General features: G+C 42.0%; 3 protein-coding genes across 4 annotated transcripts; all 3 read right to left on the bottom strand.

The window, feature by feature from the left end:
* Positions 1-2,491: 2,491 nt before the first annotated feature.
* Positions 2,492-9,480, bottom strand: si:ch211-261d7.6 (zinc finger protein 208). Its single transcript, XM_041988421.1, is given in 4 exon segments — positions 2,492-3,477; positions 3,479-3,579; positions 3,581-7,599; positions 9,120-9,480. Coding segments are annotated over 4 exon segments (4,350 nt in total). The 5' UTR covers positions 9,235-9,480; the 3' UTR covers positions 2,492-3,362.
* A 1,084-nt stretch (positions 9,481-10,564) lies between these two features.
* Positions 10,565-15,713, bottom strand: zgc:66448 (uncharacterized protein LOC327401 homolog). 2 transcript variants are annotated; one of them, XM_041988465.1, is made up of 3 exons: positions 15,286-15,713; positions 11,825-15,036; positions 10,565-11,665 (listed from the first exon to the last, which is right to left on the bottom strand). In XM_041988465.1, exons 1-3 carry the CDS (start codon positions 15,674-15,676, stop codon positions 11,465-11,467), a joined length of 3,804 nt encoding a protein of 1,267 aa, XP_041844399.1. In that variant the 5' UTR covers positions 15,677-15,713; the 3' UTR covers positions 10,565-11,464. The 2 variants fall into 2 exon arrangements, with proteins under 2 accessions (XP_041844399.1, XP_041844398.1); XM_041988464.1 differs by having other exon boundaries at positions 10,565-15,036.
* A 492-nt stretch (positions 15,714-16,205) lies between these two features.
* si:ch211-261d7.3 (myb-related transcription factor, partner of profilin) lies at positions 16,206-19,742 on the bottom strand. Its single transcript, XM_041989030.1, has 4 exons — positions 19,637-19,742; positions 18,605-19,340; positions 18,001-18,426; positions 16,206-17,912 (listed from the first exon to the last, which is right to left on the bottom strand). The coding sequence occupies exons 2-4, from the start codon at positions 18,858-18,860 to the stop codon at positions 17,038-17,040; spliced, it is 1,557 nt and encodes a 518-aa protein (XP_041844964.1). The 5' UTR covers positions 18,861-19,340; positions 19,637-19,742; the 3' UTR covers positions 16,206-17,037.
* Between the last annotated feature and the right edge of the window lie 2,414 nt (positions 19,743-22,156).

Below are 22,156 nucleotides of genomic sequence, written 5' to 3'. Positions count from 1 at the left end.
CACGGACCATCCTTGAGTGCTGAAGCTAGCTATATTATGAAGTGTCAAACATGTAGTGTAACGCTAACAAAAGTGAAAAAAAAAATTAAAGAAAGAGATCTAAAATAATAATAAAAGGTAATTTCCTGGTATGATTTTTATCAGCTGCACAGAAGTGTAAACAAAGTTTCTATAACATCACTCTGTGTCATCCAGGGGCATCGGCACCTCCCCTGTTGCATGTTTTATATAATGCAAGTGAAGCATTGCCATTTCATCAAAGCCCATATCACATTCAATGCACTCCCATTCCCAATACTTGTGGTCTCTGTGTTTGTTTGGCTTACTCCGATCCACATCCAATGTCATTTGTGACTGCACAATTTCTGATTTCTGATCACTGAATGGATCAGGCCAGCTGAGAAGTTTAGGAAGGTTGAAGCAATGAACAGGCTCTCCACAATCAGACTCCTCAGAAATTTCATCACGGTGTACAAAACCAGCTTCTTCGGGTAGATTCTGATCCTCATTTTCCGGCAAGTTTTCTTCATGACTTGGTGTGTCTTCCATGTTTGCGTTCACCTCTGGGTCATGATTCATGGTGGTGGGCAGGATTTTTGTTTCAACGTTTCCTTCCTTCTCACCGGTCACAGTGATCCCTAGAGGCTTACGATACAGCCCCAGTTTACCTCCAAAATGTTTTTTTCTGTGTGTAATCAATTTTCTAAAATGACAGAAGCTCATTCCGCACAATGTGCACTGATAAGACTTTGCCTTGATGGGCTTTTTTGAGTGACCCATGTGCCGTTTCGCTGCATGGAGACTCTTTTCAATGGCATTTGGCTTATTCTGCCTCAAACTGTGACTTTGTAAATGTTTATCAAGTGATCCTTCATCTGCAAATCCCCGAGAACAGCTTAAACACCAAAAACGCTTCTGGTTATGCAGTTCAAGGTGAGCCATCCACTTCTTTGCAGACGTGAAGTATTTGTTACACAAGTCACACTTGGGTGGGGTTGATTTATGCCGTCTATGTGACCTGTGAACTCTCAGATGACCAATCAGGCGCGTTCGCCTGATGAACGACATCCCGCAATCTGGACACTCATACTTGCGCAAATTCAGGTCACTCTGACTCTGGGGTTTTTCTGGAGGGGGTGGAGTTTCGTGCAGCCTTTGGTGTTTTTTGAATGAAACTAGATATGTATAAATCTTCCCGCAGACTAGGCAGGCATAAACCTTTTGAAGCGAACTCTTCATCGAAGGTTTGGGAACAGCAGCACCTTTCAGTAATTCTGATGGTGTACTAGTCATGTCACGCTCATATGCAACTCCATTCATGTCCTGATTTGCATTTTCTTCTACATCTGTACTCCCAGTAATGATACCTGCCCCAGGAATCCTGTTCTCTTCCATCTGAGCTTCCTCCTCCTCCAGGGCGTGCTGGTGCAGGTGAGTCTTGTAGGCGTCCGAGTTTGTAAAGATAAGTCCACAATCCTTACATGCAACGCTGCACTCTTTGACTACAAAGGAAAGAAGAACATATTTAATATGCATTTTATAGAAAATTATTGACTTGTAGGGTGCATTTATACATATGTAAGCAGATTTTATGTTGCTGTCTAAATGGATGATGCTCCAGATGGCATCAGAAATTTTGGTACAGATTCAAAAAGCCTGAACATTACTGAAAAATCGACAACTCTTATTTAATGCAAGCATTAATAACAGCAGTGAAAGCTTTTTCTCAAAGAGGAAAAAATAAAAAACTAAAATAATCCAGATTTTTGATCAATAACATATTTAAAAATAATTTTATACAGCTGACTATATAGCTAGAGATGCTGTATGTTTTCTGTATAACACTCATAATTATGGTACAACAGCTGTGAACTTGTCTTTTAAGTTATTCCAATAACTAAACTGTGTTCAATACCAACTTCATTTTCAATTCATCCAGAAACTAGGTGATGATAAAGGACAAAAGGTGACACGTTTCACTTTGCTCAACCTATAATATAGAGAAAACCCAAAGATGTAAAGTTCCCCCGAAATTTAATTTTAAATTAAAAACTATTCCTTAGAACTGACACAATCTTTTAATCCAAGTTTATCAATAGTTAATCGTTAAAACTTTTAATTAGATCTTTAAGATTAATCGGGAATGCACTGCTAAATCAGATGAAAAAAAATTCTTCAAAAGATTGTCTGATTAAGTTTTTCCCTTTTTCTTAAAGTTTTATCACAAAATTGTGATTCAGTATTTCAATAATAAAAAAAAAATCAGTCTCTTGCATAATGACAATTCAGTGTTTTTTTGTATGTAAGATGATGAAAAAAGTTTTAAGTGATACTACTGTACAGTATGTTAATATGTACATCAATATATCAGGGGAAAAAAAAAAGGCATTTACCCATAAACACCTGGAACAAACTGGTCAGAACACATATCGCAATATTCCTTCAAGATGAACAAACTGGCAGTAAATCAGTCACATAACCCAGTAAATCGCTTTTCAAAAGAACTTTATCTTCTTTAAATCTTTAAACAGCAAGTTCGACAAGTACAAAGTAAACTGGTCACAAAGAGGGAAAAATATCTATAAATTAACAAAGAAAAACCTAACAACTATCCAACAGAAACATAACATTTTAGTTTAAGCAAAGAGTAGTCTTTTCACAACTATAAAAGAAATAACACAAGCGCTTAGAAATCAATTAATGGAAAACATATTCTACACACCTTAGAAGTAATCAATAGTTACAAGAAGTTCTATCAGTTTCAGGTGAATTAAATGTTCTGTAAAACATGTAGTAGTACGTCATTCTGCAAGATTTCCAGCATTAAAAAGAACAGCAGCTAGATGTCTATATATCTGGGGTAAAGAATCATTTCAACATCTTCCTAAACTTTTTAACAAGCAGTGCATTAACAGCTCATCTAATTTCTTTGTTTAAATAGATGAAGACAGACATGCATCAGTTCTCCTTAATCTGCATTATATGAATTTCAAAACTTAAGGGACCTCAAAGGGATTAGTGAGGCTGACATTCACGGCAGATCTGTTAAAAATTAAGCCAACAGCTCAGATCAATGCCTGCATAACATCAACATAAGTTTATAACAGGGGTTATATTTTCACAATACACATATACTAGTCCAGTGTAAAGGGAAGCCTGAGAATAAGAAAACAACATTTTAGCTTAACACATTTGGCGGTCTCAGAAACAAAATTCCACTTTCTATGGTGGCTTTAGTTTTTTTTTTTTTTTTTGTTTAATTCACTTTACAGGTGTGCTTGATATGATGTATGATGCTGGTGCACATCTGTCTTGAGAATGAGCAGGTCCACATTCAAGGTAAGTAAGGCCACCGTTGTCTCCTATGAGACAGCGGCAGGGGCTGTACTCTGGTTTTTGTCATCACCGATACATTCCAGGTGATGATCAATGAGATCTTGTATTTGACTGAAGGTCCTGGGGCAAATGGAGCAATGAGCCACTGTTACAGTGCTCAGTTTTGTGTTTTTGTAAAGCAGATGGTGAAAGAAAGGCTTTGCCACAATGCTGGCACTTATGGCCACTTAGTGCCTGACCTTGGTGGGGAAAGCGAAGGTTGCTTCGTGGTAGAGGGTGGGAGAGACATTCCTCCGTTGTCGGGTTTTTGAGGTTTTGAGGCCATAGCAGCGCTGAGCCTGAAACGCACCTCATTCGGGAGACGCCAGCGCACTTCATCGTGCCAGGCGAGGTGCTGCTGTAGCAGATTCTCTGTCCAGAAGCCGTGGCAGCACAGAGCACAGCAGTATGGCCGGGTCTTCGCTTTGAGCTTATGCGTTCCTAACTGTTCCTCTGATTGAAAAGCTTTCCCACACTTCCCACATTTAAAGAGGAAGAGGCATTTGACCGAGTGTTCCGACATGTGGCCAAGAGGTGAAGGAATGTCAGCTGTAGATGTTTGGATCTCCAGTTTAGACTCCTGTTTTACTTCCAAGCCAACTCCTTTATGGTCAGGTGGGGCGCCTGCAGAGCTGGACTGATTCCCACAGTCAAGAGTTTTCACAGGTTGGGAATATGATCCAATTTTCTTCCTTCCCCTGCCCACAGCACTATTGTTTACTGGTACCAAGTCTTCTGTCTTGTTGATTTCACTGTTGGAGTCTGTGGGCTCCTTTTTTACATTCAGAGGAAACTTCTCTTTGTTTTTTGTGCTCTTTGCGTGGGCTTGCCACTTATGAGCACGCAGACCTCTTGCTTTTGCAAAAGTCATGGAGCAGAGAGGACACTGGTGAGATTTTGTCTTCAGTGTTAAAGTCAACAATTCACCTTGACTGCAGTTTATATCTTCTTGTTCTGGGTTGTGCTCTAACAGCTTGTTTTCATGATGGTCTGCAGCCTGGACAATTGTAGAGTGCTCACCCTCTAAATCAGAGACCAGAAGTGAACGATGCTCAACTGTTCCGTCAGACACCGAGAATGAAAACTGTTTTGGTGTGCCGTCGTTTTCTGCACTTTTGTTTGAACCTGGCTCTGTTTTGGTTTGACACTGAGGGTTAAAGATCTGGTGGCGCTGCAGCACGCGATGGTTGAAAAACTGCTTGCCACATTTGTTGCACTGGAAGGGTCCGTCCTCAGCCTTGTGGCTAATGGGTTTCAAGTCGTCATCTTTTAGCAAAGATCGTGAACACTTCTTTTCTCTGTGCCATCGTTTGTGGGAGCCGAGGGCTGAGTTGGTTGTGAATCGCCTCCCACACTCTGAACAGTGAAACAGTCCCTTACTTGGCTCCTCTTTTTTAGATTTCTTAACCATCAGAGAAATGGCCAAGTTAGATTTTGTGGTTTTGTCTTCAGCATGAATTCTTTTGTGAAAATTCAAAGCTCCAACAACTGAAAAGCTTCTGTCACACTTTTTGCATTTGTATTTCAAATCAGCTGAGCTGTGATGGTCTACATTCCCCACATCTGTGTGTGTGTCCAGTTTGAGCTCACCACTTGCATCAGTTTGTGCCTTTAGCTGGTCAGAGTGCTCCATTCCATCCTTTTGCATCATGAGATCTTTATTTTCAGGTGGTTCTGTCTTTATGGCTACTTGGCTCTTTCTTTTAATGCAAAGTTTCTGATGAGCCCTCAGAGAGCCCTTATTACTGAAATGTGAAAGGCATATTGCACACTGTAGATTCTCCAGTGCAGCTGTGGATGATGGTGTGTGTCCAGTCTCATAACCATGGCTCTTCATGTGAAACTGCAATGCTTTGGCCCGTGAAAACAGCTTACCGCAGTCGGGACAGCTGTATGTGTTCTTTTTCAGCTGCTCCACCTGATGCTGAAAAGACTTGATGGGCGGCGGGAGTAACTGGTCACTGTGCACAACTTGATGTCTGAGGAGGCTGGAAAAAAGGCGGAAGGACCGACTGCAGAGTTCGCATTTGTGATTTCCATTTTCATGTTTGCGCATGTGCAACGCCATGATGCCTTTGTGACGGAACTTTCTGCCACATACTGGACATGCAACCTTAATGCCGGAGCGTGAGCGTCCATTAACCAAGTGCAAAGATCCTGGGATGCCTTTTCTTAGCCTCAAATCTACACACTCAGTCTGATTTTGCTTGTGGTGTGAGTAAGCCCCTAAAGACCAAAAACCCTTACCGCACTGTTCACAATGATAGATCTTTGGGCCTAGAAGGGTTTTTTTTGGATTGTACTCCTTTTTACTGACAAAAATGTTTTCCCTTTTTTCTGCTGTGCAGGTTTTCATATGGTTAAACAAGCTGGCTGCATGCAAATATGACATCATGCAATCTGGACACTGAAACTGTTTTCTTTTGGAGTGATGCAACTGATGAGAGACTAAAGCAGACAAACGAGAAAAACTTTTACCACATTCATTGCATGTTAAAGTTTTCATCTCCAAGCCCTCGTCATGATTCAACACATCATTGCTTGGGCTTTGATCATCATGGGTTTGTATGTGTTGCAAGTATGCTTCATAGCTACTGGCTTCGTGGCCACATGTTTGACATATGCAAGCTGCCACCGACTGACCTTGAGTCTGTTGTCTTCTCTTACGCATATCATGCCACATTCTGTGAACACGTAGCGATGAAGGACTTGAAAACCAGCGATAACAGTCTGGACAATCATATCGTTCCTCTGCTGTTTCATTTTCAGCTTCTTTTACCGGCACTGCAGACTCATTAATTTGCTCAAAGTCAATCTGGACTATTTTCAAGTCTATCTCTGGTTTTGACACAAGACTCCTGGAGAAAACATCAACATCACCATCATCTCTTACTTCCTGATCTGATTCACACAACAGCTCAAGATCAGGATTCACATCTTTTTCTACCTCATCTTCAGATTCACTGGCACTGATCACCTGTACATTAAAGTCCCCAGGCTCATAGCTCTCCATGTCTTCATCAGACTCACTTATGTGCGATTCTTCAGCTGTACCAGTTGAAAAAAAACTTACTGGCCGCACCTTTTCTTCTGTTAAAGACTCCATGTGCTCAGTCCCTTTCCACCCACTCTCTAGTATTTTGTTGTGAGGTGACAACGAGGAACGCATCTGGGCTTCCTTCTCAGTTTCTTTGAAAACGTCAGTGTGCTGAAGTTGATGAGAATGAAGTGCTGACGCCCTGGAAAACTTCAGCCCACAATCTTTACATTCAAATGCTTTTTTCTGGAGCTGACACACTTGATGAAGGAAAGACTTTGCTGGTGTCTCATCGCTGTGTGCTGTGCGCTGATGCCTGTAGTAGAATGTTAGAGTCATAAAAACTTTTCCACATTCCTCACATGGGAACCTTTTTGCTGAATCATCAGAGTGATTAGCATGCCACCTCTGATGGTTAAAGAGGGCAATATGGCCACTGAAAGCCTTTTTACACTCGCTGCAGTAGAATTCATTGGAGCTCTTCTTTGGTTTGTGTTTTATCTCTTCTGAGGAGCACTGGCTGTTGCGGCTAAATCGCTGATGTGTTTTCAGGCGCATCGTTGTAGAAAAAGCCTTCCCACATGAACACTTGCAAAGATTTTCAGAACCATCCTCTGTCTGAGCTTCGCTGGGCTTCATCTCCACCTCCGACTCTACAATCTGACCTGCCTCTCCTGAGCTCCTGGTTTTGGACTTTACCAACTTTTCTTCATGGCAGCGTCGATGAGCATCAAGGGCTGAAGCGCGAGAATAATTCCTTCCACAAGACTCGCACTGAAATGACTTCTTTTTCAAATGCTCCAGTTCATGAAAAACTGATTTTGAGGGTCGTCTGTGGGAACGCTGATGATTGAGAAAGTGTCCAATCACAACATAAGATTTCCCACAGTCTGGACATTCATAACTTTGCTGCTTTGTTTCTCCAGAATTAATCACAACATCAGACTCCTTCAGAGACGTCTGATCATGGTTTTTCATATGCAGGTGAAGTTCACTCATGTCGGCAAAAGAGAGTGAACATAAAGTACAGAAATAAGCTTTTTCACTGTCCTTTTCAGCATTGTGTAAACTATCGGACTGGTTGCCTAGATACATGTTTTGTTGCAAGTGCTGATGGCGATGCTCCAGCAAGGATGCCTCCTCTCTGAAGGTTTCTCCACAATGCTGACAGCAGAAAACCCCATCCCCTAGAAATAGAAATGGGAAAATAGGAGGTCAAAGCCACTCCTGGTTCCAGAAAAGGAAAGAAAGAAAAAATATATATATATCAAAAACACAGGTGCACAGCATCTTTTATTGTAAATAGAATGAATTTACAGAAAACTCAACAGAATTGCTTAAATAAGTAAATAAACATTAAGAAATACAAACAAAAATAAAAACTTAAGTTAGTGAAGGGGTTAAAACAGTGATTAAGATAAATGCTTCATTATTTGGTTACTTGATACATGTTTTATGCAGATGTTAACACAGCACCACAAAACACTCGTGGACTGTATTAAAGTATTATAATACAGTGTAAAAACACACTTAATTTTTTTCACCACAAACACAACAATGTTGTACAGTTACATTTAGTAGCACATATCAGTCCCAGTTTAAAGCATTGTATGAAACAGAAGCTGAAGTGGAATATCCAAATGGCTCATGTTTAATCCCACTTCAGTCTGTGCTCACACCAGCAAAAAGAGGACAGAGGAACAACTTAAAAGAAAGTGTGATGTGACCTTCAAATAGCACTTTAGTCTTTTTCATATGAGGCAAGTTTTAAATATACCTGGACTACCAGCAGTTAAAAGCAAAGTTTTTGATGTTTCCTACCTCACAAGAAAGTTTTTCTGGAAAATTTTAAGCATTGAGAACAGCTGTGTTGTTTTATACTCGCTTGAAAAGGATGCAGGTGTTGCATCTGATTGTAAATGGTAAAAAGTCAAAAGTCAATAAGGAGTGACATGAAAGAACAAAAAAACCTGTAAATTATTTTTATACATAAGAGTCAGTCAGTCATTGATACTGGCCGCCACAGAACAATTGTGACTGTGAAAAGTTTATGAAAACTGGGCAAATTCCACATGGCTCTGATGTGTAATTTGAGGTTTATTTGGGACTGGATGATTCAATACCAATAAAGCAAATGACATGAGAAAGCATAACTGGTAAGGCAGAAAGTGAAGATAAAACCAGTAGTGTGCTCTACATCTGAAACACATCCAGTAAAATCACCATAATTCAGTGCTGCTAATCAAAGTTTGCCTGGTTCAGATTTTAAATAAGAAGGAAGCATGGTTTTAAATGGGAAAACTGTAGGTTAGCTTCTTGTGTCTACAGTCTTCCATTTTGATTTAATTTGACTATTTTTGACCTGGGGGTTATTTTTGCTCCATCACAACATAATTAAGTTTTTTTAAAATTAATTATATGAAACATTATAATGAAAACGAACACTTTGCAGTTTAATCACGGTGATGATCAGGTTTGTATCTGACCGAAAAGGGGTGTGCTAACAATAACTCATGCTCATTAACCTTAATTGCCTAAGATGGGAACTTCACGCCATTAATTTATGCTGTTACGGATTTGCTATCGGAGTTCACATATTTTGTGCAAGTTATGTAACTGCTCGTGTTTTCATGACAAACCTCGTGTAATATGAACATAGGAACGATGATTGATTGGACTAAAATGCAGCTAGTTATTGTATACTTACTGTCGGCTGTCTCCTCAGCTGATGGATCAGCGATGTTTTCGGGTGCACTGTCACCACCGCAGGGTTTGTTTTCAGCGGTGTCTTCTCTGGTCGATGCTGCAGCAGATTCGTCCATCTTGGCGTGGTTGTTTCCTGCTGTTAGCTATGGGCTAGCTCTTTCTCGCTTGCCAAACAGTAATTTCTACCTAGTTTATCAAATTACTGCACAGTCGACTCAGGCGCAAGGGAGAGGAAAAAAATGCAAAGTGCAAAAAAACTACTTCACTGCCACTAAATAATGCAGCATAATCCACTCAATCAATGCAAGTATTGATGAACAAAACAACCAGCTGTGTTACACATGCGCAATATGACTATTACCGCCCCGGCAATTCTTCTTCTTCGTTGGCTACGTCTTCTTCTTCTGCTTTATTGCCTGTTAACTTACAGACACATTACCGCCGCCTACTGTAAAAGGGGGGACAAAATACAGAAATGATGCAAAACTACATTGCCATAAAGTCACTATAATTTTGCTCCAGTGGTTCTCCAGGAAGAATCTTTATTATGAAGTAGAGCTTCACCTCTAAAAATGTTTCTCTTTATCTCCTCACCACCTTTTCTAAGGATCTATAACTACATGCTGGACGGACTCCGGCTGATTATAAGGACACATTATTCAGCAGGGTGATTACATATTATTCTAAATGTCCTCTTGAGTCCTGTGTGCCCTAATCTGTGTAATAGCCCAACTTTCAAATATATTACGGATTACACCTGCCATGTTATTTTATTTTTTCCTGTTCTGTGAATTCAAAATGATATTCAATTTAGAAATGGCCACTATCTTGTCAGTTTACTTCCATTATAATGAATTATATTTATCGATAAATAATAAAACAAAAAGAAAATATTTGAGAAAACATCTCCAACACTGGTTGTATTATGCTTCTTGCTCATTATTACATCTTGCTAAAAGGAATGTTTTAACCCTGAATTAGGTTCTGTGTGAAATACTGCGCCACACAAACTTGGAATGAAAGGCATTTATTTCAATATTTAGACATCATGGGAAAATTGTCTAAGCTAAACATGTGGATAGAGGTAGGGTAAGTTTTTTGTAAAAGTGAATTCACAGGAGAAGATATATTCAATTGCATTTTTACAAAGGAAAAGTGTGTTAATTGTACAGCAGTGTTAACGGTTTTCAGTCTTGAACAAGGTCAGAAAAACTAGTCAATGTCCAAAAATTTAATTTGTAATCAACTAAATCTACAGTTGAATGAAATTATCTATAATTCACAAAAATACATCTGAGCACTCAAAACTGGACTTGGTGTCATAAATTAAGGACACATTCCAATCTAAAATGGTCATTCTGGGTAGAGATGTACACAGGATCGGTTGGAGTAAAACATTCATATTTGTTTAGCCTTTTAGAAAAACATTACTGACAAAGCATCACATAAGTCCAAGTTTAGTTTATTACAAAATTCACTACTTAACAGTGTCATTAATAATTATGCAATGGTGCCAAATCTATCTGTTAAAAATAATCACCCAAGAATAACTTACAGAAAACTCGTATTGTGAATGGATGGTCACCTTATATTTTGTTTACAGATACTGTTGTTTTGACCAAATAACCAAGATGACAGCTTGTCTGGTGAGATATTTGGACCCAGCCCATGGCCCTATGAGTACAAGTGCTATCTAGCGCAATTATTGTTGCATGTGGACAGCTTTTCTATGTTCTGACAAACATAAACTGTGAGCGCAGCAACCTCCATTACCTCTCCAAAAGCAAAAACTTACATTTCTTTACAGTATCTTCTAAATATTTGTTCTTCTTTTTTGGGAGTGAGGTCACATTGTTGAGTCTACCTCAAGCACAAACTAGGGCCTAGAATACCAAGACAGCAGACATGCAGACTGTACTCATAAAAGGCACACAGTATACTGTACATGAAGAAACACAGTACAAATGGTTCAAGACATATGAACGGAACTATAAAAGTACTAATATTATCTAAATCTAAATGTCATTGGCAATAAATGAGACATAGCCTGTAGAACCTCATTAATCTGCACCCCATCTGGAAAACTTAAATGCATTTAAAAGATAGTGAAACAAGTTTAACGGCACGTGTGTACACCCTCCATTTCAAAACACACTGAACAGTCATATTTGCAGCTCAAATTCTTAAAATGAAAAGTGCAAACTAACTCAAGTTTCACCTTTATCTTTTTATGTTTAATGCCCATCCACTCAGCTGGTACATCTGCACAACATGGTGTCAAACAAATGAGGTTTTACAGAGTAAAAACTATAAAAACATAAAAGTTTTGTTACTAGTGTAGAAATGTCATATCTCCCCTTGTGCATGTTGCAAGTAATGCATTTGTAGATCCAGCTCTCGAGGAAGAGAGCATCCACATATCATGCACTGGAGAAGCCGTTCTGGGGCAAAAGGCAAACGGGATCCAAGTTTGTGAGGTTCAGACTGCGGGGCAAGTTGAGGTAGGGACAGGGTCTGTGGCATGTGTGTCCTCTCGCTCATGACTGCCTGTGGTGTGAAAAAAATATTTGGGTGTGGAGGTCTTGGAAGTGCGCCAACTGCGACAGAGTGAAGAGGGTGAGGGCCAGGCAAAGCAAGAGGGAGCGGAGCAAGTGGAGGTGAGAAAAAAGGAGAAGGCTGATTTATAATTATTTGAGTGCCTGTTACCATAGGTTGCTGCTGCAGCTCCTGTCCACTGCCCGGTTTAAGCTGCCCAGAGAGCAGCGCCTGAGGACCCACAGGATTATTTTGGAAGCCCCATACTGGAGTTCCCATCCCCTGGCCAAAACGATGAGGTTCGTATTGGATGGAGATGGGAACTTTCTGCGTGGCTGTCGGCACACTGCCCCATCTGGGTGACACCTGCTTTTGCTGCAGTTGAAAATCTTGGTTATTTACTAATTTCTCTGTTGAGTTTATAGTCTTTGGAATCCCTGGAGGTGCTTGAATGTCCCACAAGGTGTTACCAACCCCGTGAGAAACAGGAGTTGAAATTGGCATAGCACTGCTTTGGTCTATTTGAGCTGAGGTGGACACACCTGTTAAGCCTGAAGCCCACGGCTTTTTTGGCTCACAGCCGTTCCATGGCTTCTCTGGCTGAATAACAGTCGAAGACAAAACTTGTGAAGTACTCATGTCCCACACCCTGTCCTCTTTCTTGGGAGGTGTGGATGGCTCTTTTTGTGATGACAGTGGGACACCGGCCCATCTAGGCAGCTGAAGCTCTTGCACGAGCTTATTCGGAGAGCTATGAGAGTTTGCTAGTGGAGCGGGCCTGATGCTCCACAGTGCTGCACCATCCATGTACGAGGAGGGAATGGAGAAGTCGTGCTGTACGGAGCTCGTGGAAGCTAGCACTGTGGAGGTGGGGCTGCTGCTCCAAGTGGCAGGCTTGTGCTGCCTGAGCTGCACCATCTCACTCACGGATGAAGGGCTAGATTTTTTTGGCACATTTACTGGGTGAGAGCTGACAACGGAGGACCCCCCCTCTTTCATGTGTGCATCTGAGCTTTGAGCTGAAGTGGGGCCTGACTGAGTTAACAGAGGGATGTCTGCCCAGCCCGGACTTCTCTGATGGTGCTGTTGCAGCCCTGCCGGTGTTGGGCTGTCAAACTGAGTCTGCTGTGGAGCTCTGTGTTGCCCTGTGGATGGGACAGGCATCACCTCTCCACCGTCCACCTTCCACTGCACTGGCTGAGCATGTGGCTCAGACAGCCATGGCTCCTTCTGCTGCCTGCTTTGTAAATCCATGCGATTCGGGAGCATGGAAGACGGCGGCTGTGGTACCCTTCTGTGCAAATCAGCATCCCTCAATGGAGAGAGAGGATACAGAGGCTGCTGATGACTAACCATCCCCGAACCCCCTAAAGGTCTAGACCAGCCCCACACTAACCTCCCTCCTCTCTTACCCCTGCCTCTCATTCTCGCCCCAACAGGGAAAATATTGTATTGGCTGGAATGCGGTTTCTTGCGAGTGTGGATCTTCTGGTGAACTAATAGGCTGCTAAACCAGGAAAAGGTTTTGTGGCACTCATCACAACGATGAGGCCTCTCCCCTGTGTGCGTGTTCATGTGATCACGGAGCAAATAAGCTAACCCAAAGCTTTTGTCACACAGGTTACACTTATGAGGTTTGTCACCGTTATGTGATAACATATGTTGCTGCAGCTGGGTTTCATCACTGTAGCCTTTGCGACAGCTGGTGCAGCGGAACGGCTTTTCCTGGTGTAGCTTTTGATGCGTCCTCATGTTCTGCAGGAAGGCAAATTCTTTTCCACAATCTGGACATTTATATGGCTTCTTACCGGTGTGGATGATGAGATGTTGCTGCAGGTAGCTGCTGAATCTGAAGCCCTTGCCACACACTTTACACTGATAAGGCTTGTCCTTGGAATGTATGCGCATATGCAACTCTAACACTGAGCGATGGCGGAATGTTTTGCCGCACTCTGAACACTTATACGACTTAATACTTAGGCTTTCGTTCTTCCACTTCCCCTGCACATTATCAGTAGCTAATGGAGTAAACTGCTGTTTAGGTGGCTCTGCAAACTTTTCTAAATATTGTGTGGTTGTCTTGTGGACGCTTAATAAGTGTACTTTTAAACTAGACTCATCACGATAAATACTAGGACAGTGTGGGCAGGTGTGTCCTTTTTCCCAGTACTTGTTCGCATCCCTCTGGGTTTGAGGCGTTCTCTCCAGCTTCTCATACTCTGCCTCATGAATAAGCATGTGGGCTCTCAACTTGGCTGGTACAGAGAAGGTCTGGGGACAGAGAGGGCAGTTGAATGTGCGTTTTGGTTCCTCACTCTGTTGTGCGTTCTCTTTCCCCGCTTTTTTAACCACGTCTTGTCCAGGGGCAGGGGCCTGTTTGCTGGGCGGCTCACTGACAGAGTTGGTTTCACCTAGCCTATGTTGACGGCAGTGCGCCTTCATGTTCTGTGCAAAAGCAAATTTTTTGCCACATTCAGGGCAGCGGAAGGGCTTCTGGCCTGTGTGCAGATACTGGTGTTGATGGAGGAGGCTGCTGTACTTGAAAGTTTTCCCACAGATGTTGCACAGATGAGAGCGACTGTTGTCTGTGTGCTTGCGACGGTGGTCTTCCATGACGGAGTAGTGTTTGAAAACCATGCCACACTCTGGGCACTCGTAGGGTTTGAGAGCAGTGTGGCTTCTCTGGTGGAAGTGTAGGGCCACGGTGCTTGGGAAAGTCTGATTGCACTCTTGGCAGGTGAAGCCGCTCTCCTGGGAATGAGACATCATGTGCTTAGTGACAGACACTTTGAACTGGAATTCTTGGCGGCACAGGGGGCAGTGGTAAGGCTTTTCTACTGTATTACTGCAGTTGTGGTCCCTCAGCTTATCGACTGCAAAGAAGATCCGCTGACACTCTGCGCACTGAAATCTACCCTCCTCCTTTGTTTGCACCTCCTTCTTTAAATTCAAAAGCTGCTCCTCCTTCTCTTTGTGTTCATTTCTGTGTTTGATCAGGCTGCTGCGGTGCTGGAAGGTAAGGCCGCATTCTTTGCAGGTGAGGGGTGTGAGCTCATCCTCGTGTGCGTGAAAGTGGCGGTGAAGGTTGAAAGTCTCACGACGGTTGAACTTCTTTCCACATTCCTTGCACACCAAACGACACTTTTTCTGTTTAATTGTTGGATCAGCATCCTCGACTCGCTCTGCCTCTTCTTCATCCTCAACCATCTCCTCTACACCATCAGTTTCTCCTGTAAGATCTGCAGGTGGGGACTTCTCTGCACTTTTCTCATCACAATGTGAGTCTCCCCCCTCATTGGCCACTTCTGCATCTTCAGTAATGTTGTCATCAACTTGCTTTTCCTTCTTCACCTCTTCAGCAGTCACATTAACATCTTCTTGGTCTGGAAGAGAGAAGCACATCACAGCAATAACAAACAGTAAATAACTTTACACTGACAAACTGCATGCTAAAAACAAAGCGTTTCATTGCACGTGCAGATAACGCACGTGTAGGGTAGCAGCTTAATTTAGTAATTTTAATTACTGTTAGCGGAGCTGACAGTTTGCACTGAACCGACAGTCAGAGCTACAGCACAGGTTAGCCTGTAGGCTAAAGCTAACGGTAAAATATATAAACAATGTTAGCATACCACACTTATCATTTTCCTCCGTGTGTGTTTTCGGCGTCTCGACATCGTCTTCAGCCTCTGACCAGTCGAAAACCCGCTGCTCGCTTCCAGGGGCCTCGGCCATCTTTCCAGACGCCGTTAGGTCCTCCGGTAAAATGCATGTCGTTTTGTCTGCTCCAGCACCGGACTCGACACTAACCTCAGAATGGCTGGCAACACCACCGCTGTCGCTGCCAACACCGTCTCTGTGCTCATTCTTGGGACTACCCCCGATTTTATCACATGTTGGCTCATCTTTCTGGTTTGTGCTGTATCCCGACTCCGCCGCCTCGGCCTTTTCCCCAGATGTTTCCACCTCCTCCGCAGGGGTTTTCTGTCGTTTTGGAGACTTCGATGGGTCTACGGCGGCCATGTTTCACCCATGCACCCCCTTGTCCACAGCACACAAGGATCAGAGAAGCCAGGAATTACATTTCCGGTGGAAACCTTCACAATAAAGCGAATTAACACTGAGCGAGATGGGATTCATTATTTCAGAAGAAATATTTTGAAGCTTTAAATAATATATTTCCACTTTGCTGCTAGTTTTATTGCCATACACACCAAACTCTTTCCTCACAACTTAATTCATTCAACACAAACTTTCCAACCTAGCAGTTAATATTGTGCAAACTTTTTTTATTTCCTGTGACAAACCCACAAACGATCAGCTGGGTTCATTTGCAGTTCATGGCTGTCTTTTATTAAGTTTAGTTACATTTGATCAGAACAATGGCTATCTACAAAATATAACTTGTGCAAATCTACATAGATGACCATATGCTGCTGCTTTGCAACTATTTACAAACACATCCATAATACTGCATGCAAGATTAATCAATAGCCCCCTACGATTTAAATTTAACCATAAACATCGATTTAATTTGAATTTTTTTTATTTGACATATCTTTCAAAACGTTTTACTGTTTTAAAAATATCATACTATCAAAATACACTGATGAAAACAAAGCCTAACTTTATAGTCCAACCAAAATTTGGACAAGTAAGCATTGTGAAATCTTCAAAACTGCACAGGCATGAGGTGATTCAATGGCCGAATGGCAAGGGGCACGGATGCCCCTGAGTGATGAAGTTACAGCTCTTGCTGCAAGTCATTTTCATCCTCCTCATCTCCCTGTTTCCATTTGTTAAAGGCATAAAAAAATAAATTAAAAAAATTAAAATAAAACAACAAAAACATAAGCATACATTAGCTGGTAATTACAATAGCAGCGTAACTATAGCAACTGCAGATTACAGATACTTTATAACAATGTGGTTAGTTTAGCCATAGAACTGAGCTGGTATTGAACTAGAAAAAGCAGCATGATTTGCTCTGCTGCAAATCATGTAGAGACACGTGCATATTGAGGATTTGCATCTACAGTATGTCATTCTTCTAGGTACCGAAAGATTGATGAGTGAAGCATCACTCCACCGATCAACTATTTCCATTAAGTCTTTAAGGACAAGCGTATGTACACATTTCTGATAAACTAAGATAATGTTAAGGCCACCTCTAAACTTGTGTCTATTTCATCCTCCTGCTTCAGTCCTTCTTGAACACAAACCTAACTGGGAAATGGATAATAAATTTGGAGAAAGAAGTAAAACGGTGGATCGCTATAAATTATTAAAAGTACTTTGATTTAAAAAAAAGAGCTTTGTGTCAGGTCACATTTTAAAACATAAAAAAAGCACTTTAAGCAGTTTTTTTTTTAAATACATTCTCATCAGCGCCGTCTTCTGCGCCGGTGGTCTACAGCTCTTCCTCGCCGTGGCCGCTGTACGTTTCCATTTGTCCCTGTGGTTGGCTCTGAAGGAAAAGTGCCATGTATATCTGGGGATGACGGGGATGATGGTGCAGAAGCTAGGGCTACAGCTGAGTGATTATTGGAGTGCTGGGTGGCCTGTGGTTGCTGCTGTAGTTGAGTTTGGTGCTGTTGTGATTGTTGCTGTCCAATCTGTGACTGTTGTGGGGTTTCAATCCGCTGTTGCTGCTGTTGTTGTTGTTCTATGTGCTGTAGCTGCTGCTGAACAGGCTGTGGCTGCAAGTGCTGTTGAGGTGTTTGTGACGGGTGCGCTTGTTGCACACGATGTTGCTGTGGCTGTGATTGTTGCTGGGCCTCGAGCACCCCCAACAGCCTGTGCAAGAGGACATTGTTTTGTTGGAGACTGACTGCTAATGCCTCTTGTGAAGCAACAAGGGTTCTCATGTCCTGTCTGAAACCTTCCCCAAATTCCCGGAGACTCTTTTCTACTCGATTTCCCAGCTGAATTGCAGCTTCTCCCAACCCTCGAAGCTCATCTTCAAGCCAAGAGCTGCGTGGAGGGGCTTCAAGAGGACCTTGTTGTGTTCCAAGTGATGGCTGGGGACTGCTGGGTTGAGGGCTGCCATTGAGGAATGGAGCGCTATAGAGAGGGGAAGGAGGCAGCCACCGTTCTGATGGAGGGGGTGGTCCTATTCCCAAACCAAGTCCTAAACCCAATTTATCCTCCATACTGTTTTCCACTGGCTCACAGTCAGGTTCTCCAACATCTCTCTCACGGTCAGGATTCTCGTCATCTTTTTCCAAACCATCCCTCTCTGATCCATCCACTACTACACCTGCGTAAAGTAGATAAAAGAAGGGTTGATTATTTTTTGCAGAATTTATACATCTTTGAAGATAACTTCTCTTACATGTTGCTGTTACCTGTGTCAGAGTCGGCAAAGCATGGGAAACTTGGTTTTGGTCTTGTGTTTTGCTTTTGTCTGGCTTGATGAAGCCTTGGGCTTGGCTGAGAGGGACATCCGAGCATTGAGGCCCCTCTGCTGGATGGCAGGTAACAACTGCGATGGCGAGCATCTGCCAGCCTCCCACCATTGCGCCTCTTTAAATCGTCCCAGCGCTTCTTTACCTCTCGAAGAGTACGTGGGACTCTAGACACAGCGTTGACCCTTTCCAGGATTCCTGCCCAGATGCGCTCCCTCTCTCGCCTCCGAAGTCTTCCTGCAGGACCAAAGAGTTCTCCCTCACACCGAGTGACTTCTGACACCAACACTTCAAGCTCTGCTCCGCTGAAACGACTTTTTCTTTTTCCTGCTCCGCCAGCAGCCAGTGCAGCTGACATAACTCTGTCTGTAAAGAGAAAGGTGAGAGCATAGCTGGTACTTTAACAGTATCAATTATGTTAACATTATTCTCTTTCCCTAAATCACTATTTTGTAGCCCCATACATAAATATCCCCCACATTTAAACAGAACTGTAGAATCTTATAAAGTTTTCCACAATAGCCCAAATTTCTTTCAGGCTTACTTTGTTCAATGGACAAAAGGTCATCTGAGGACATGCCGGGTGCCATGATGTTTGGATGCACCACTACCACATTGAAGGGGAGTCCTCCTGGTAATGAGCTGTTCTGGTCACAGCTGCCCTCTGAGTCATCATCGTCCCTGGGGAAGCCATTTTCCGAGGCTCCCCCTCCAAAGGGTCCCTCCGGTGACTCCACTTTGATGTGCATGGGAGGTGATTGCTCGTACAGCAGCCCCCCCTCCTCGTAGTACTCAGTCATGGATCAGACCTGATTTACAGGAGAACTGACTGGCGGGCCAATTCTGTTACTGACAGCTTCTGCTCCATTAACACAAGCTCAAAGTTTCACTATTTAAGACATTATAACCTGTCAGTATATTGCATGATCATAAAGATGTTGCTGCTACAGCTGCCATGAACATGAAAGGGTGAATGTTTTTTTTTTCCTTTAGTAAATATATAGATAAACTAACCCCTAAATACAGTTTTGAAATGTATTTATTTAGTATTTAACTAAATGGATAAGACATTGTTAAGATATTGAAAAGATAATAATAATACTGTCTGGATATTTGTTTTCAGAGACTAAATAAAAGTCACTCATTTTCATTAGCAGCGATATATTATCAAAAACACATAAAAACTATGTTAAACCTCTGGAGCAGGCTGACTGTTACATATAAACGTCTACTTGTTGTACATTGAGATGCATCATCCAGGCTGACACTCGCCTCCAAAGCTGAAATACAAACAAAACAAAGCTTAATACTATGTATGAACATCAGTACGTATATTAGAATATCTTTGTTAGCTTTTCTACGTGATATCAGTATTATGTCGCATCAATGCGCATTTTTTTCTGCACCACGTCCGCAATGGTTGCGCATTCCGCATACATTAGGTGCTGCTCTGGAAATGAAGCTACTTGTTAGCTAACAGGCTACCACAGTTCCAGGTGAAGCAGCAGTTTTCTCTGAGCTGTCAGCGACAAATGAACAGACGCAGTTAGAAAGATGACCTTGCTGTTTGTCTTACCTCCTGATAGTTCCACATGAGAGGCAAAACCAAACCAAAACACGGCTGGTGCAACTGTTAGCTCAGCAGTCGAGACACAAACCGTAGACAGTCGCTTAGTGTTGACGTCAACAACGAGGCGCCTTCAGGACCAATCAGTTGAGAGTGCAGCTTTGTATGTGATCAGTTTACCTGACAGCCTTACCTACAGTTACAGTTCATTTATGATTACTCCGAACCTACTTGTCACAAACACTGCATACAGTCCTTAGTAAAGCTTTTCAGACGTTTTATTTTACTGCTTAAAACACAAGGTCTAGCTGTCACTGACTCCAGGAATGAACAATATTTCACTGATGTTGGGTTTTCTTACAGCTCCGGCTTTAAAAAGAGAATGAAGCTGATACATACAAATGGAGGAAAAGGAAATAAATCTGAAATGTGTAAAACACATGCCAACCAGCAAGAGTTTACACATAAAATATAATGATCTTTTATTAGTCATTAAAGAGGTACATTTGCACATTTAATTGAATTTAGTGACTTTTTATCCTCCACTTTGAGGCTGTCCAGCCTGGTTATAGTTGGTGATTTTAACATGCATGTCGATGATGACTCTCACTTCTTTGCCAGAGGTTTCATCAGTGTCATGAATTTGTTTAATTTTACCCAGCATGTGTCTGTCCCCACACATGCCAAAGACCACACATTGGACCTTGTTTTTACTTTAGGTTTGGATATTGATTGTCTTTTTTTCTGAAGACATTTTTATTTCTGATCACCTCTATATTCTTCTGAACTTGTCCTTTCCTGTGTCAATCTCTCCTGCCCAGAGAGAGCTAAGCTCTCATATCCTCGACTCCTCTACTGCTGGTGTGTTTTCTGATGCTTTTCATTTGGTCTTGTCCTCCGATGATGATTTTGATCTCTCCATTGATCTTTTTAACGATTATAGTCTTTCCATTTTAGATAAAGTATATCCTGTTAAAACCAGATTTGCTTCTGTTGCTAAGTCATCCCCTTGGTTAAACGACAGCATTTGCTGTCTAAAACGCTGTTGTAGAAAAGCGTAGAAGTGGTTGTTTTTGTTGTAGAAGAGCGTTTATGGAAGAAAACTGGTTTGCATGTCCACCTGCTTTATTTGAAGGATCTCCTGGCTTCCTTTAACAATGGTGTTAGAGATGCAAGGGCTGCCTACTTCTCAAATTTAATCTCAAAAAGTCATGGTAATCCTTACGTGCTATTCAACACCATTAGTAAATTAATTACTCCTTCTGTTCCTGTTGTCTCCATTGCTTCAAATAAGGACTGTGAAAAATTCCTGGCCTTTTTTTCTGAAAAAGTCAAAACGGTGAGAAGCTCTATGTTTCCATCAGCTGTGTTACTTTCTGTTCCCAGTCCAGCTCGCCTGTGATTATAGATAAATTTTCACCTGTTTCTTTATCTGAGCTGGTGACATTAGTTGGCCCAATGAAGGCATCTTCTTGTTCTCTTGATGTTCTACCTACATCCCTATTTAAAGATGTCTTCCAGGCTACTGGTCCCTGTATACTCACAATCATAAACTTTTTTCCGCTGCTTGGTCAAGTCCCTGATTATTTAAAAAATACTGTCATTCATCCAATCTTTTAAAAAGCCAACCTCAATCCCTCTCTTTTTAGCAGCTATAGACTTGTTTCACATTTGCCATTTATCTCTAAGATTTTAGGAAAAAATGTTGCTAAGCAGTGCCTTAGAGACACACAATATCCTGGGTCATTTTCAGTGTGGCTTTTGCAGGGCTCACTCCACTGAAACAGCCCTGCTCAGAGTCTCCAGTGACACCCTGATGAAGGGGAAAGCAGGTCATTGCTCTGCGTTATTGTTACAGGACCTGACCTCAGCTTTTGACACTGTAGATTGTCGTGTCCTGCTGGACAGGCTGAAACACTGGGTTGGGGTTTCAGGATCTCCTCTTAAATGGCTCTCCTCTTTTCTCTCTGGGAGATTAGTTTCTGTGGCTGCTGCAAAGTTCAAATCCTCTTCTACATTTCTTGATTTTGGTGTTCCACAGGGATCTGTTCTGGGTCCTTTATTGTTTATTTTATAATTGCTGCCTCTGCAGCACATTATAGGCTTTTTAAAATATATTTCTTACCATTGTTATGCTGATGATATTCAGCTATTTATTTCTTTTAAATCTCAGGGTATTTTTAAGATTCAGATCTTGCTTGGGTGTTTGGACGCTGTCAGGAGTTGGATGAATGATAACTTTCTTCAACTTAATGATGCAAACACTGAGGTTCTTGTTTGTGCCTCTGATAGATTTTTCCCTAAGATAGCTAAAAGTCTTGGCCCAGTTGTCACATTTATTAAGCCCTTGGTTAGGAACCTTGGTGTAACCCTTGACCCTGCACGGTGTTTAGATGCTCATATAAAATCACTTTTTTGCTCTTGTTTGTATCACCTCAAAAACTGAGGTGATACCAAGCTGAGACCAGTTGTTTCACCATCTGAGATGGAGATGATTGTCCATGCCTTCATCTCATCCAGACTTGAGAT

This window comes from Melanotaenia boesemani, chromosome 6 (genome assembly GCF_017639745.1).
Source record: "Melanotaenia boesemani isolate fMelBoe1 chromosome 6, fMelBoe1.pri, whole genome shotgun sequence".
In the NCBI taxonomy this organism is placed as follows: domain Eukaryota; kingdom Metazoa; phylum Chordata; class Actinopteri; order Atheriniformes; family Melanotaeniidae; genus Melanotaenia; species Melanotaenia boesemani.
The sequence above is the reverse complement of the archived record's forward strand: the minus strand, read 5'-3'. Positions and strand labels throughout refer to the sequence as shown.